The sequence below is a fragment of the Xyrauchen texanus genome, chromosome 44, assembly GCF_025860055.1.
Source record: "Xyrauchen texanus isolate HMW12.3.18 chromosome 44, RBS_HiC_50CHRs, whole genome shotgun sequence".
In the NCBI taxonomy this organism is placed as follows: domain Eukaryota; kingdom Metazoa; phylum Chordata; class Actinopteri; order Cypriniformes; family Catostomidae; genus Xyrauchen; species Xyrauchen texanus.
In genome coordinates this window covers 28,321,748-28,339,519 of record NC_068319.1, presented here as the reverse complement: position 1 = coordinate 28,339,519, position 17,772 = coordinate 28,321,748, and the positions used below count along the sequence as shown (strand labels likewise).

Below are 17,772 nucleotides of genomic sequence, written 5' to 3'. Positions count from 1 at the left end.
TAACTATACCCAACAGTTGATCCTGTTTTGGCTTTGTTTGGAACTGTTTCCATTAGTGGAGCAAAAATAGACCGAAATAACTGGTGCAAAAATTAAAAAAGTATTATTATTATGAATTTGACAAGTTAGTAGGTTTAGTCTTGGCAGGTTAGATTTGCTTACTGCTTAAGCATTCAACACCTTTATGAAGACTTGCTGCTGCTAAAAACAAGCCTACATGGTGCACAATTAGATATACATACTATCCCCTTGACGCAATTCTAGACAGGTGATGCTGAGGAGGAGGAGGGTTTCAGTGAGCGCACTTCATTGAGAACGGTTCACCTGCAAATGACTGAGGCAATTTAAATGCTAGTCAGTGATGGAGAAAGCAAGTTGTTTGACTAACATATTACCTGCCAAACCCCACAGTACCAGCTTGGGCCATGGAGTGTGGAGTTGATTGACTAACAGATTACATGTTCAAAGGACCTTTCTGCTTGAGCCATTTGGAGTTTGATGACTGAACTTAAAATCAATTGTTTGATCTTCATTCAATTTTGGCATATGTTTTAAAAGCAATGATTCTTAGGGATTCTTTTAAATGTTAAGTCCACTCACCAAAATGTGGACATTAATTAATTCAATTAATTAAAGGAAAACAAAAGGTGACCTGGAAACCTGGCCAGTGGAACATCTGGGCATAAACCTCAACAACACAAAACCTCTTCAGCTATCATTGACTTCAAGGCTAACTTTAACAGAGTTGGAAGTTTAAATGTGATGGCATGAATATGGCACTTTTTCCTTAGCTTTTGTTTGGGTTGTTCAGGGTTTGTCCTTGGAATGGTTGGAGGTTTTTCCTGTCTGGTTTGACCTCTTACATTGTGCTGAAAGCACAAACAAATCAGCTGCTTCCTCCCTTTAAAGTTTGTCGTCCATTTAAAGAAGTTAAAAGACTGTATTGCTTGAGGTATTACTGGAAAACTTGCAGCTTTTTTGTTATATTATCTATACTTCTATTCATTTAACGTCTCACTTGTCACAAGAATTTCAGTTATTTTTACTCAATTATATATGTTTTCAGAGTTTCAACTTTTGCAGCAATTGAAGTGAAGTTTTCAATTTTAAGGTGGTTGAATTGTTTTTTTTTTTTTTCAATTTCAGTTTTTCTTAGTCAAAAAATTTGAATCACAGGATCCTTTGATCCAAAACTCATTGTCACATGATCTTCTCTTATGTGTTTATATAAAATGTGGATTGCAAAAGGGAAATTATCCCTGCTGATCGCCAGCTATCTCAGAGAGAGATGCCCTTGCTGAGTTATTGTAACCAAAATAGAAGAAACTGCAAAAATAGAAGAAACTTTGCATTTAGATTCTTGGAAAAGGACAGAAAGTGCATCAAAGTTGTACTCGATGAATCTGGGTCACAGATTAGGCAAGGATGAGCAGTCTGGTTCGTTACAGACAGGCAGATCCAGACAGCTGTCTTGATCTTCCATGGTGCATCATTGCAGGTTCATAAGCTTATACAAGCAATGCAACACAAACAAAATCAATAAAAAATAGCAGTAGAGAAATTGTGAGATTTCTTTGGCCTGTTATGTTGTTGGAAGCTTGCAAAGGTGGCTAAAATTACCATTTGTCCAGTTTAATATACAGTAGAGTTAGTAGGAATGACATTAAAGGGACACTCAACAACAGCAACTCTTTAAAGTCAACATGAAATCAAAATTGTATATACTTAATACACGTTCCAGAAATGTCCACAGAGTGGCACCAAAGCAAGTTATAAAGCGAGTTGTTTTTAGTTGTTATATATGTAAAATATGTACAGATCCTGAATGCATATTTTATTAACCCTATAACCCAAACTCCAACCCTAAACCTAACTGTCAGTGGAGTAAAAATTTAATCTTAGAGGAAAGAAAGTACCTCAGAAGTACCATCGTTAATTACATGAACTTGGGATGTTCCGATAGGCTACCATGTTTTTGAGAATGAGTACTTACCGATACCATTTTTTTTTTCTCCATATCAACAGTTTATTTCAAATTTAGCATCAAAATGTTGTTTAAATAAATGTATTCATGAAAACGTTAATCAAATGAAAATATAACAATTAATTTTCAACATAATATTATTTTTATCATGTGAAGTGCTTTTATACAGAACCTCACAGCACAACCAAGATACAACATCGGAGATGTATTTTGTCAAATAAAGTGCTTGCATAATAGAGCATCACAAATGTGAGATATTGCTTGAATATACTACATTTACTATTTATCTATTAGTAGTAGTAGTAGTAGTAGTTGCATTACAGTGAATATTACATAACTTTACAGTAGTGATCTATTTCTATCATGCTTTTTTTTTCATTTAAATTGAGCTTTTATTTTGGCAGAACTTTTATTTTGAAGTATTTCTGTGTTAAGCCGGTGATTCAAAGTGATTATAAAACCGCTAAAGGCTTCTATTTAATTAAATAAAATATGTAGTATGTGACTGGTGCTACAAAGTGAATTAGCGCTCTGCTAATTGTCATCTACTACAGAAAAGAGCATGTGATGCTCATGATGGTGTTTTCCATGTATGAGTCAAGGAGCTTGAAGCTCATTTGAAGTGTGCAGCACATTCACACTGTATATTTATCTCATTAAATCGCAGCTTTTGTGGTTAAATAATCTCACTAGGAAATAAAGTGATTTTAATTAGTTCGCTGAATATTTACGTAATGATATTCATACGTCAGATGGTATTTTTGGTATTGGAGCATTTTTAAGAGCACAAGTACATGAGTTTGGTATCAAACCCGATTCGATACCAGTATCGGGACATCCCTAATGTGGACACAATTACTTAATGGTTTTCATGGGATCAGAACCCGTGTCTCTGAGGCTGCTCTGTCGTGCCAATTAGAATGGTGTCAATGAGATTTCTGCATTTATATTCACACATTTTTGCTCTTTGTACGAATTTGCATGACATTTTAGTCTTTGTCGTCAAAATCTCCTTCTTCATCAAAGGAGTTATTAAGTGCACTAAGAGCTTCATGAACATAAGGATATAAGCAAACGACTGCTCTCAGCACGTATCAAGCAGGAGACCCATATACAGTAATTGCTTCTGATGCTAAGCTCATTTTCAGATCAGATGCCCTCTGGCAGACTCTGCTTGGATATGCACTGCTGAGGTCTGCATGCAGTCTTGTGGAATGTTACTCCCTGTGCGATGGCATACTTTTTTTCTCAAATGAACTTTGAGGAGGTCTCGGACCATAATTAAGGAGGAGTATACATCTATTGAAGGAAGGTTGAAACAGTAATTGCTATTTTATTCAGTAGTCCGGGGAAGTCAAGGAACCGTTGACCATGCTGAAGTACACGGCACCTTGGCAAGTTCTCTGCCTCACTTTGGAAAAGAGCCCAAGGGTAAGACCTCATTAATTTAGAGCTTAATATGGACTTTAAGATGGTTTTGAAGAAATCTTGAGTCTTCCGAGGGTTGTGTCAGATGCCGTGATTGTTAAGACAATAGGTGCAGATGTATTAATAGCATTTTTTACAGTAAAAAAAATATCTAAACATCTTTAAAACAAGGTAAATTTACCAGGGAAGCTAAATTGATTGTTTGAAAGACATGTTTTATTTACAGCTAATATATCTTGAAATTGTCAAATAAGTAAGTCACAAATATATATTTTGTTCCGGAGTAGAAGAACACCGTCATCTTTGCTAACAGGGTTCATTTATGTCCTTTACTCTTAGTAGCTTCTACAAACGTTTGCTAGAACTTTGACTTTGCTGCCAAGTATACTTTTGCCAACTACATGGTAATACTAATTATATCATTTTTATGTTTTCTTTCATGTTGAGCCCATTAACTTGGTAAAATCAGCAAAGGATGATATGATGGTTCTCATAGAATCACTCATGTTTATTTTAGTTGACATCACAATAGAGTGTAGACATATAATTAAGTTGGAAATGCAGTTTAGCTGTTTCTTTTTCTGGAGAAACCATCCATAAGAATAGCTTTGCTAAAAAGAAGGGTTTACCACAGAGCTGGCTGGCTGCAACCTGATTACCAAATTTAGAGTTGAAGATGTGCTCTATTTTACTTCTCCCACTGGGCTCAGAAAGCAGGTTAACTAAGAACCATACTGTCCGTGCTACAGACTGTATGAATCTTGTATTACAAGAATGAGTTCATATTTGGTTGGTTGGTCTTGTTCAAACCTACAACAGCGATCTGTCATATTGGATCATTTAAGGCGCCCTTGGTCTTCTCAAGGGTTGAATGAAGTCATTCTCAAATAGGGTTGCCACCTTTGAAGCTGTCAAATATCAGGACACTCTCTCTAGAGTTGTTGGCAGGGGGTTGTTGATTGGGGGCTGACGTATTTAGACTGTCCCTTACCACACACCCTTCAGAGTTTTAGCATGTTTTAACACAATGTTAGGAATGTTTAGACAGTCCCTTACTGTAGGCGAACTTTCAAGCATATTTCAAAGTTAAATTAACTTTACCCTCATGGGGTGGTCTTGAACGATTTCACTGTGACGCCATCTGACTAGGTTAAATGCGGGACACATCACATCCCGTATTGACTCAATACGGGATGCATAATTTAATCTTCAAATACGGGACAATCCTGTATTTTATGGGACAGGTGGTAACACCATTCCCAAACCCAATAACTAAAAGTCTAGTTTCTTCAGAAGAGTTAGTAAATTATCTAGTTTGATCTAGACCTTGTATGGTCAGAATTGGTAAATGAACATGAGAAATTGCAATGCTCAGCATGCCGGCTGTAGGAAAGTCAGTACCGCCTTTCATTTTTAAGAGCAAATTGCCTTATTGGCATAGACATCAACTGGTCGTGTTCTTATGCTAGAATGCACATGTGCATTAGCTTAACCAACCTGAACTAAACAGGGTTTTTTTAGCCTGATCTGAGCTAAAAGAGCTACATTTATGAGACCGTAGCATGCAGACAGATTTTATTGGAAATTCAATGTTATTGAAAGTAACTTTGGCAAACCGTTTTGGAGATTTCTGTCTTTCCCATTTGAACAAATATCTACAGTATACTTGCATAACTGGAAATAGCAGCCCAAGAATGTTACCAAGATGGCCCTGTTGCTTTAAAAATGACTTTTGTATGAGCTTAGACTTTGGGAATATCATTACTACTGCTGCCCTGTTACTAAAAGTTTAATTGTAAGTTTCCTCCTAGAACACTAAATAGCATCAAAAACTACCGCATGACTTTCCTAAATACCTGTTTGTCACAGTGCACTGCAAAATAATTCATTATCCATGCAATATGATCACACGGGAAGTCGAAGATGTTGCTTCTGAATGTCCCTGTACCCTGACATCGGCCCCAATATGCCAAATTACTAACAAATATCATCTCCCATCAGATATTTCTGAATTCATTTTAAAGTGTTTACTTTCTCCTCTTGGCACAATCGGAAGAGTGTTTCGTCAGCAGCAAGGAGACCTGGGTTCTTGCCCCACATTGAAACCAGGAAGTAATTGTGTTTGCATAATCAGTGTCAAGCATGGTTTAAAGGTTACATTTTCCCTCTTAGATTACATTTTTACTACACTGACAATTAGGTTGAGGGTTGGGTATTGGGGTAAAGTTAAAAAATATGCATCCCTCTTCACTGTATTTTATCTTTTAAAGCTAAAAACAACCAGCTTTACAACTCGCTTTTAGCTCCCCTCTGTGGGCATTGCATCCAGAAACTTAGAAGAACATAGCTGCAGGCAGAGCGCCAAAAAGGGAGCAAAGATATAGGTAGCCCCTTATCTACAACTTCCCCTAACCTTAACCGTGATGTAAGTGACGACCCTTTTGGAGTTGGTGCAACCCACTTTTGGAGTAACCTTCCCCCTTCTTGAGTAACCCTGCACTCTTTTGGTGATTCCGCCCCGATTTGGAGATCTCTGGCCTGTATCTATCCCTACTTGCAGAATCTGGAGCTCACATGTGCCCTTGCATCCAAAAACACTTCCCACTTCGGCCACTGGAGGCAGTGCTTTGAATTTTGATAAGCACAGACCAAGTTTAGCTCAAGAAAAGCCAACCTATTGTTTCTAAATTCACTGTGAGATCAGTCTGATCCATGAGGTCATTGTGTGCAATATATAAACATTTGATTTTGAAGAAATCTGAATCTCCATTTGGTTAATTAATATAATTTAAAGGTGCACTCAGTAACTTTATTCTTTGTGTCATCTTAGACTTACACTGACACCTAGTGGCTTGGATGCAGCATCATTTAAAATCAATAATGTTCAGTTTCAGATGCCATTGTAGAAATGTAATATTCACAGTCAGCCATGATTAATTTAATCAATGGGTGAAAGTGTCAAATAACAGAACAGTTACTGAGATTACACGAGTAGTATTCGGCTGGTCATGTGATTCTAATATGGCAGCCCTCTCCATGTAGAATAAAACAGCTTTTATAAGTTTATTGAAATAACTGGAGTCTTCATTTTAATGTTAGTGGTCATGATTTCTTACATATATTGTAAAATTACATTTAATTTCTATAGGAGTTAAACTTTTTTTAAAGAGAAAAAAATTAGTGCACCTTTAACTTAAAATGTATCTATCAAATTATAAAACCCAAAAATATCACATTCATTTTGAGACAAATACTTTTGTCATTTTCAGTTTTGTTTAAGGTGAGTAAATAAAAGGTTTTTCAACAACTGTCCAATAAGTAAATATTAGTATTTGGGGTAATAACTCCCCTGTTGCAGGGGCTAAAAGCCCATCATGTTTTTTCTTAAATGGGGTAAATATATTTGATAGGAAAAATGTCCAAAGTGGGCTCACATTAACCGATCCAATCACAATGGAGATTCATTTGTTTATAGATTACTTGAGATATTATGAAATGCCAAATGGATTGAAATTTACATTAATTTGTGCACCCATTTAATAAACATTATCTTACTTTGTTACTCAAAAGAGCATCTTGCTCTCTCAAATGTATTTGTATAAGCAAACTAATTTTGCCCTATAACTATTACCCCTTTATCTACACTATATTAGTATATTACGTTAATATACACTATATTAACTATACTGGTTAGTCCTTGAATTTCAGGTTACTTATGGCAACCCATTCACAAAGCAATATTTTGATTGGACTTCTCTGACCATCTATGTTTTGTTTAGGGTGTTGATGTTTCACGGTTGCACCCTTGGACCAGACTCACTGATAATATCCAGATGACCCACTTCTTAAAGTCTTCCCGCAGATTAGAGGTCATATTTTAGGCCGGGATGGTGACAGGGTGTGAAGCACAATGTCCTGTGTTTATTCTCCTCTTAACATCCTTATATACAAACACGCTAAACTTTCAGCCTTTGGTCTACAAGGAATCTGACATTTTCTTCGTCAAATCGTCTTGGCACTAACTTTTTATGTAATATTTTTCTGTGTGACTGACCAATCCAATTCCATTTGGTGGTGCAGAAATTATACACTTATTTTTTTTTTAAATAAATACATTCAATAGTGAAGACAGCAGGAAATATTAATACTTAGGCACCATGAAGCATTCAAAACCTTAAGTAGTATTACTATGTTTTGAAAAGTGTGCTTGTTCTATCAACTTTGGTGTAAAACCATGGTTTTTTGGTGGACATGATACCATAGTACAGTAATTGGTACCAAGGTACCATGTTGATTTGGACTTGGTAAACCATGGTAAAATTATTGTATTCATCGAAATACTCTACCATGGCATATGAGTATGGTAATCAAAATACCACCGTATTGCCTTCTCATACCATCACTGTACCATGATTCTGCCAATTTTGTCTGAGTAACAAAAACTTTGTCACCAAGTGGAAAAATTCATTCTAATTAGCAAATTCTGGCAAATTCTGGTCAGATAAATTTATATGATGGCCCCTAAAGGCAAATTCCAATTGAAAGTGATCATCCCCATGCCCTGCGAAGGACAAAGCTCTTAACGTGAGCACTCTAAAAGGAGCATGGCATTACTGTATGAATGTACCCATTATTAACAGTCTTGTGGAAGCACCTTTTGTTATAAATTCGATTGGAACCACCCTTCAAGAGAAGTCCCCTTGCCGCAGTGCCCTTCCAGAGCGCAAAAATTCAATTGGAAAATGCCCTAAATGTATAATGCTCATGCTAATATCCGCGATCCACGTACAATTTACCACGTGCCCCATTGAGAGCAAGAACCACTAATCGCGACCATGAGGGCGTTAACCCATGAGACTCTACCCTCCCAAGCAACCGGGCCAATTTGTTTGCTTAGGAGACCTGGCTTGAGTCACTCAGCACACCCTGTATTCAAACTCATGACTTCAGGGGTGGTAGTCAGCGTCAATACTTGCTGAGATACCCAGGCCCCCCATATTCCCATATCATTGAACAAGCCAACAGTCGACAGGAATCCATTTTGCAGTTTTGTTCTTCAATCTGTCCTGTTTTTACTCAAAACGTTCACACTGCCGCTTGTGCAAGAGTCCGGCACGTCAACAGATAGACTCCAAAGGCAGTTTTTGGTGTCCGGCAAGAGCATTGCTTTCAATGATAAACATTCGCCAGCAAAGACTTATGTGAAGGGCATCAGATTTTTAACATCTTGAAATTACTTGTTGGGGTACAATTTTGGCTTTCTGGCATGATATGTTGGGTGTCAGCAACATCAATAGCATATAATGTCACTGTTGCCTTCTCGATGTGGCAGTTTTTGAATATGTTAGAATGAGTAGAGAGTGGGATGTTGTACTACAGACCCATTATACATTTACACACATATTCCAATGTAATTTCCTACCGTGGCAGCTCACCTCATGCAGTGTTGGACTTTGGACTTGGAGACCGAGCCTCTAGCCCAGCCAAGGATGCTCAAAACAAAAGTAAAAGTCAATCAAAAGTGCCATAGAAGCAACACAAAATTACGTGGTTGCTTCAGTAAATGTGCTTTTACTGTCGGTTTGGTTTAGGTAAAGGATGTCTGTTTTGTTCACCTCTCATTTATCTTTTTGAACACTATTGGTTAGGTTTAGGTTATGATTCCATCATATTTTCACTTGCTTTTGACGCCCCCTGCTGGATACTTCACTGGGAAACTGCAGCCAAAACATTTATTATTTATTTAGTTGGTTAGTGCACGTAGCATTATTATTCCTCTTTATCCGCATGAACACACAGATTGTGTGAGGAAGGAGATATTAGAGAGAGGATGACACACCCCACACTACTGACACCAACATCCTCGAACAAAACAACAGACATTCTGCTCATTCCTCACACACACCTCAATACTACAGTCAAGCAATAAGTAATCACTGCGAACTTACAACATTTTGATACATTTCCCAAAAAATCCTCATGGGAAATTTGAACGTCATACTTTCTCTGCCTATTTTTAAAACATCATAAGCTATTCGAGTGACAAAGACATTCTTTAGCTAAACCGTTTCAGTCAGTCTACCACTAAAATAAAAATAAAAAATAAACAAAATTGATGACGCGAAGGTTACCCTGAAGTCTTTGTTGCTAAACAGAAACAAGCAGGTAGAGTTATTATTAGCACAAAGAACATCTCTAAAACAACCTTGTGTGACTGAGTGGCAATTCTCACACAGATCTCGTCTGGATCTCTTTTGCTCTTATCTTTATTCTATTGTTGTCACATTTAAAAGGCACTTGATGCAGCAAGGACTTTATAAGTCACTGGCCAATTACTATAATGTCCTTTTACCCAGATTTTTCCAGGGCCATACTCTGATAACTTCTATTTTGGGGTTTCAATGAAAACAATAACTAGACATCTATTTAATAATCTATTCATAAATACTTATAGATTCACAATGTGCAGCACAAGGCCTGATAAGACGTACAAACATTACACGTTAGCTTTTGTGAGTGGATTCCTGGGAAAGTGAATGCAATGACAGATTAGATTCTGAGAAAGTCAAACTGCATTGTAAGTTCTAGGCAGTATAACAGTACATACAGCAGTAGAAATATGTAAACTGCTACAAGGAGTTGGATGTTGTTTATATGCTTGGGATCGATGCCTTTTTCACAAATCGAAAATCGAATGTTTTTCCTGACAATTATTGAAATACTGTATATCGTGATTGTTTTCAGATATAAATAGGGCTGCTAATTGCACAATAGTCTTTATCTTTTCAAACATATTTCGCAACTCAACGTTCGCAGACGAGATACGTCTGGCAGATGACGATCTAAAATTAGTAACAATTATTTTCTACAAAAGGTAGAAAATAGTATTTTCTACACAGCGTCAAAATTCTGCTGTGCCACAGTTTTCCATTAAATTCAACCAAAATCATAATCAAAGAACAAAGATTATTTACTCTAGCCATCACTGGATGATTTACTGTGTCTATGTATCTTTTATATAACACACGCAATGTATTTTCAGCTACAAGTTTGTCGTTTTATGGTTTGACAACTTGAATGAATGACCTATTCAAGACTACATATAGAGAAATTCCATAATAAACATTGCCGTTTGCACAGGTACACCAGTTTCATACACTAACCTACAAACTCATCAACATTATTTAGTTAATTCTTGAAGAAGTACAAAAACCTTCATAAATTTGGAATGCCGTCTGCTGCGCCGCATCAGCTCGTCTTGCATGTGTCAATGAGCTCTAAAATACGGTGTGTGATACTTGTGCCTTTTCTACCCACAACATTAAATGCTATATCACCCTCTTGTTGTCTCCCAATGTTATTACAGAATAAACAGAAGACCAACTGATTTAATAGAAAAGCATGCAAATTAGACTTCAATTTAAATGTTGTCTTGTGTGTATATATATCGTTGCCTATATATCGGGAAGGGGATGTTACTCGAAGGTTCGTTCTAATAAACTTTTTTACGAAAGGCCCTTCCGCAAGACTGTTAGTGAAGGGTACATTTATACAGTAATGATTTGCTCCCTTCAGAGTGTCCACATCAAGAGCTCTGTCCTTCATAGGGTATAGGGATGATCACTTTCGATTGGAATTTGCCTTTAGGGGCCATTATATAAATATCTGACCACAGAATGTGGCAATTGGCCAATCAGAATAATTACAGCCATGTTGCCCCTTGGTGACGTTAAGTTTTTCTTACCCTGACAAAAAAGATGGTATGAGAAGGCAATACTTTTGTAAAATAACATGCCAATCAATAATCGATATATTGTTACTTTAAGACATCCTAGATGTTTACAGTTGTGAGGCAGTATTGCAAATTCATTTCTTCTTGGTAGGTAGTTGTGTTTTACGATGTTGGAATGTTCCCTCTCTTGCAATCTATATGTAAAGACAAAAAAACAAACATTGCAAATTAATAAAGAATACAACTGGTGTGCTGAGTGAATCCAGCCAGGTCTTCTAAGCAACCAATTGGCTTGGTTGCTAGGGTGGGTAGAGTCACGTTGGGTTAACCTCCTCGTGGTCACTACAATGTGGTTCCCTCTCGATGGGGCGCAAGATAAGTTGTGCATGGATGCCGCGGAGAATAGCATGAAGCCTCCACATGCGCTATGTCTTCAAGGTAATGTGCTCAACAAGCCACGTGATAAGATGTGCGGATTGACGTCACTGTGCCACCATGAGGACTTAGAACACATTGGGAATTCCAAATTGGAAGAAAAAAATTAGGAAAATTAAAAAATTAAATTCATGTGCGGTCACAGCTGTGCATATTTTTGCTGTTTTGGAATGGTTTTAAACGTGGTCCATCTATTCAGAATTTTAAGTTGGAATCATCCATTTTATAATGTTACTTTTACTGTTTTTAACAGTTTGTATATATTGTGAGACTTATCATTCATTTGTTATGAATAAACTTATCTTCTGGTGTGCATCCAAGTCCCAAATAAAAGGACAAAATAATCAAATGAGATGAAGTACCTTTCATTAGTAAAGTATTTAATTCAGTGGATAATCCAAAATTGGGCATTAACATACAGTTACTTATCTAAGGCAAAGTGTGTAATTTCTTTGGTTCTAGCGTCACCAAACGGAATTGCAAATATTCTGCGCTTTCCGCGACTGCCATCAGGTCCTTCGATAATGTATAACGTGCGAGGAAGGGCAGCTGATGGACTTTTTGGTGCCCCCCTAGGGTAAGATAGGGCTCCCTGGGGTTTTGGTGTCCTAAGAAGACTGTGTGATCTGTATATAGGGAGCAGAATCCCTGCTTACAGTTGTACACATATCACCTTTAATATATTAGCCATTTTTCCATTTTGGTTCCACTTATATAAGGTGTCCTTAACTACTATGTTCTAATATTAAAATGCATACAATACAATGTATTTATTGTGAAACTATATATTGTTCTACAAGATTCTTATAAAATGTACATTGGCTGCTACTAAGGTTGAAGTACGTGTAGGTTTAGAAGTAGGCTTAGGGTTTAGGGTTTAGGGTAAGGGTGGTGGATGGGTTTGGGTTATGGGTAAGGTTAACTACAGACTGTAAAGGGAACAATGGAAATGAGGAGGAGAGAACCGGCTTTTCAACATAAATAATATATTTATGATAAACTGAAGCACACAAACATAAACACACACGACGGACATGTCCGTTAACTATCTCTCTCCCCCGCATGATCCTCTGTAGTCGACCTTTATCCCTCACGGAGGCTCGATTAGCCTAATACGGGACCGGGTGTGTAGGATCACGACCCGGCCCCGCCCTCCACCCTGCCACACAGATGTAGATAAATACATGTACTGGAAATCTAAGTACAATGCAACAACATGTATGTGCATAATAAGTACATCGTATCAAATGCTTAAAGGCACCTATCATAAAGTGGGTCAAATTTCAACCATAATTAACTACATTACCGCCCACCTCTGTGAGTGTTGCATGAGGAATGCAGGATTTGGTGACTACTGAGTGTATGAGTGAGACAATGCAGACAGAAATATATATTTTCATGTTGGTTTTGAGTCAGGACTGAACAGTGTTCCACCCAAAAGATAGATCCACACCCAAACGTACTTTGCCTTTCCTTATCGGGCATTTGCTGCTCATACTAGAGAAGTTTGGAGTGTGAGGGGGGGCGTGTTGACTCCGTCCATCCGTCCAGGTCGGTGAAGGGAAGAGGGTGTTAAGGAGGACGGCTCTGACAGAGAGGGGCTTTGTGTGAGCACTGGTGGAGACCACACCCCCTCCTCTTTTAAACCAGACCCCATTTGTCCATGACATCATAGCCAATAACTAGACAGAGCAAGAATTTTGACTCTGGGGGACAGAGAGAAGAGAGAGAGGCATTGTAGGAGAGCAGACGGAAACATTGCAGCCAGCAGTATAGGGTGAGTAGGGCATGCGGCTCTATAACACAAACACACATACATGGGGCGGGGGTGTTATTGGTCAGGAAAAGCCCTATGTTGTGATGTCCTGGGCAGGGTTGCTGTGGGTCTCCTCAAACGTTTATAGTTTGTGGTATAGAAGCAAGCCTGTTTCTTATGTTACGGATTTACAAGTTACAGTTACAAGTGACAATCTGTATTGGATTGTATTGTGCCTGAAGTCTATATTACAAATTTGGAAGAATATGAAAATGGTAAGCAAGGACATTTCTAATATTTCACTCATTGAAATTCTGTTTGAAGTTGACATTAAATACTTTTGGGAAGTTGGTATGTCCTGCACTGTTACATGCATTTTTTTTATGTTCCCGTGTTTTAAACGTGTTAAAACTTGGACAAAAGAAAGTTTTGATATTTTTACTGGAAAACAAGACAAAAGTAAAATCATTTTTGCAGTGTTGGCAAATCTGAGCACAGTTTGTGGCATCAATGAAATCTCTGCTGAAACTCGAGAGGAGACGTGTGAGATTAGTGGGATCTTTTTCTCAGTAGAAGCATCTGGGAAGCAGCAAACTTCAGCAAAAGTCCATTTAATCGCACTGCTGTCTAGGAAAAACAATCAATATTTCAGAAGATCTCATTTACGATTTTTCTTCCAGCATGGTTATTTCAGGTCTTGAAGTGAGTTTGTTTTAATTCTCAGCACTCTCTTTGAATAGTCTTGAGTCCACTGAGTCGTGCAGTGATAGAGTAATAATCTTATTTCAGGAGTCTTTCATCATCAGTGTGGTGTGATGGCTCAGTCTGTACTGCCTGTTCTATGAGCTGTTGAAAGTCATACTAGATTTGAGGCATATTGCGTAACTGTTGAATATTAATGGATGTTTTATTCTTCAAAGTACGCCACACTTAAAATTGTATGAATGTCATTGTGTTAGATAACAAAATGTCAAACCAAGAAGCATTTATTTGAATTATAGTACAAGCGAACGTTTCAACTCAGCCCCTTAGATCACATGGAGAGAATTTATGTCCTAAAATAGTTTTGCATTCCCTCACAATTCATTTGGGTTTCCAAAAGCTTTGGACCAATCCCTTATGAAAAGTATCCATGTTTACTACAGTAAAAGTAGTTGAACTATGGCATTTGTAGTTAAATCATTGTAACCACTAAATTTACCATGGTTTTACTACAGTAACCATATTTTAACCATGATATTCTTAGTAAAGCTGTAATATTAATTATAAGACAGGAAAACAAAAGGAAAACATGATTCCTATAGTTTTACTACTGTAACCCCATGGTGAATTTGTGGTAGAAGTATGGTTATTAAAACCATGGTTTCCAACCCCAAAAAATAACATGCCCTTATGAAAATAAACATTGGTTTTACTGTAGGTTTCCTGTATTATTACTAAGGTTTCACCACAAATGTCAAGGTTAAAATATGGCTACTATAGTAAAACTAAGCAACATGTTGTGGTTACTATGATTTTACTACAAATACCATAGTTAAACTATAGTTCCTGTAGTATAAGAAAATTACATTTTGTGTTTACTATGGTTTTAATACAAATACTATTGTTAATTTTGTGATTTCTGTAGTGAAACCATGGGTAATATTCTTAAAAGTGCACTCAGTCATTTTTTCTTCATTAAAGAAGTGTGGCATGGGGGGCGTGGTCATGTGTCGGTCTGCGGGAGAGAGAGAGAATTACAGGCATGTCTGTCATGTGTGTGTGTTTTGGTTTTTGAGTTTAATTAAATATAATTTATGTTGACAAGCCGGTTCTCTGATGTACCATCGCGTGGTCCTCGAACACTCCTCCACACTCTCTGGTGGACGACAGCCGCTCCTCTCCGGGCGAATCGGAGTCAAATCTCCGACCTCCAGCGGACAGAACGCCCCCTCCGCTTTTCTGGCGGCACCTGGGGACATTCCTCCGCCCCTGGCAGCGGCCCTACCGCTCCAGGCGATCGGGGAGTTGCTTCCCTCCTCCCCTCGCGGACGGCGGACTTCACTCGACCCCTCCGCGTTTCTGGGGGACGGCAGGGCACTCCTCCGCCCCTGGCAGCGGCTCCATCGCTCCAGGAGGTTGGGGAATCCAGTCCCCACTCGCCCCGCGGACGGCGGCCGTTCACCGCATCCGGGAGGTCAGGCTACTCCGTCACCCGGCAGATGGCAGCGGCGCTCCCCAGGGTGGACGGCAGTGTCGATGACCCTGCGACGGGCATCCCTCCTCCTTCCTGGGCTTCGGCACCAAAGTAACACTGTTAAGGATGGGCAAGGAGGAGGCGAGAACCGGCTTGTCAACATAAATTATATTTAATTAAACTCAAAAACCAAAACACAACCACATGACGGACATGCCCGTAATTCTCTCTCTCTCCCGCAGACCGACACACGACCACGCCCCCCATGCCACAAGAAGTTTTACTCCTACAGATATAAATTGTAATTTTGCAATATATGTAGGAAATCATGACCACTAACATTAAAATGAAGACTCCAGTCATATCAGTAAACTTATAAAAGCTGTTTTATTCTACATGGAGAGGGTCCACACAAGGGGGCTGCCATTTTGGAATCACATGACCAGCTGAATACTCCTTGCTTAATCTCAGTAACTGTCCTGTTATTTGACACTTTCACTCATAGATTAAAGTAATCATGACTGACTGTGATCACTACATTTCTACAATGGCTGCATTCAAGCCACTAGGTGTCAGTGTAAGTCCAAAATGACACAAAGACAAAAGTTACTGAGTGCACCTTTAAGGGATGAATATATGTACTTTGAGGTAACCCAAATATAATTGCGATGGAATGCAAAACTATTTCAGAAAACACATTTCCTCTCTGTCCTCTAAGGGGCTCTGAACTTTTTAAGCAAAACATTTCACAAAAATACATTTGTCAGGTTTTAATGTTAAAAAATAAAATTTAAACTGTTTAAAATGAAGACAAAAACTACTGTGGTACTTTTGGGCTGTCAAACATGTTCATAGTTAATGTGATGAACAACACCTTTGGTTACTCTGCTGGAACCCCTGTGTGAACTTGAATCGAACTTACTTTATACATCCACTAAAAATTACTGCAACACCGTTTCATTTAATTTGAAGTAACGAAAAGTTCCAAGAAAAGTTTGGAAAGAGACCAAAGAAGGTTATTTCTGATAAAAAGCACTAGCAGATGCCACTTGGTTTCACATCTAATCCAATGACATTGATACATTTTTAGACGTGGTTGTAGTGTCCAGATATTTTGGGACCACTGTGTTGGAAGAGAAAGTAAGGCCCCAAATGTAGCATACTGGCTCGGTTGTGTTAATTGCATCTGTCCAGCTAACCACCTCCAGATGCTGTGAGGGCAACAACGTGCAGAAAGTCACATAAATATAGGCAGCATTGGACTAGTTTCAAAGTAAGATAAAAAATGTGAGGCAATATGCCCATAAACACATGAATTTACATGCTGTATAAATATAGATGTAGTTTCCTCAATCTAACTTGCCTTTTGTATGTTTATATACACCTTCAAGTGCACACACACACACACACACACACACACACACACACACTATGGTTTATGAGGGAGGGCTGTGTATCCTTCATCACTTGTATTAGGTGGCCAGAGCCTGGAAGACAGCTGAGCTATGCCGGGAATGTCGGAGGGGGTACACAACATCCGGAGGGAGAGTATGTGTCCATCTATTCCACTGAGAAAACACTGATGTCCCTTCACATATGACTGCTCAGTGCCTCAGATTCTAGGGGATATAGATTTAATGTTCAGCCACCATAAAATTAGGCTAGAATGGTTTGTGGTTATTAAAACGTTGAGACTGGAAAATGCAGAGAGAGATTTATTGCTCAGAGGTTGCTCTTTCAAATCTCAGGAGTGTTGTTTCTCCTAAAATCCCTTAGGAGAAAAAAAAAGATACAAATGAGAAAGATAAAATACAGTATATGTGGCTAGTGTAGCTCAGATAATTGTGAACAACAGTCGGTTAAGTAAAATCCCATAAATGTTCTCCATTTTAAGTGATAATTTATCAAACTTGCAAGACACAGTTACCATCAGCTTTGAGGAAGAAAAGTATTGAAATATGCTTTTGTAGTAGCCACACGTCACTGTGATTTCAACTTCATATTTTACAAACCAAGTTACATTTTTGAATTCCTGGTAAAGAACCACACTACCCATAGTCCTGAAGAGAGCTCCACCAATCAGATAAGTCATTGTTACAATGGAAACAGGAATTGCAACAACGACTACAGCAATGACCACTGTACACCACTGTGTAATACAGTCATTTCTGTTTTAGTTACGTCACTTACAATGGTTCTTGGGAAGAGCAGTTTAGTCCCTCCAAAAATAAGTGCAAACTCTAGGTGTTGTGGTCTTCATG

At 38.3% G+C, this 17,772-nt stretch overlaps 1 protein-coding gene across 6 annotated transcripts in view; it reads left to right on the top strand.

Annotated features, from left to right (window-relative positions):
• Positions 1 to 17,772, top strand: part of LOC127636527 (paralemmin-2) — a 128,134-nt gene that overhangs the window by 76,841 nt on the left and 33,521 nt on the right. Inside the window, exon 1 of one of the 6 annotated variants that reach the window (XM_052117082.1) lies at positions 13,261 to 13,356. The exons of 4 other annotated variants lie outside the window; for them this stretch is intronic. Coding sequence is in view for 1 of the 2 variants with exons in the window: in XM_052117080.1 (XP_051973040.1) it covers positions 13,440 to 13,610 (171 nt within the window). In the remaining variant the exon portion in view is untranslated. One more of the 6 variants, XM_052117080.1, reaches the window with a different exon arrangement.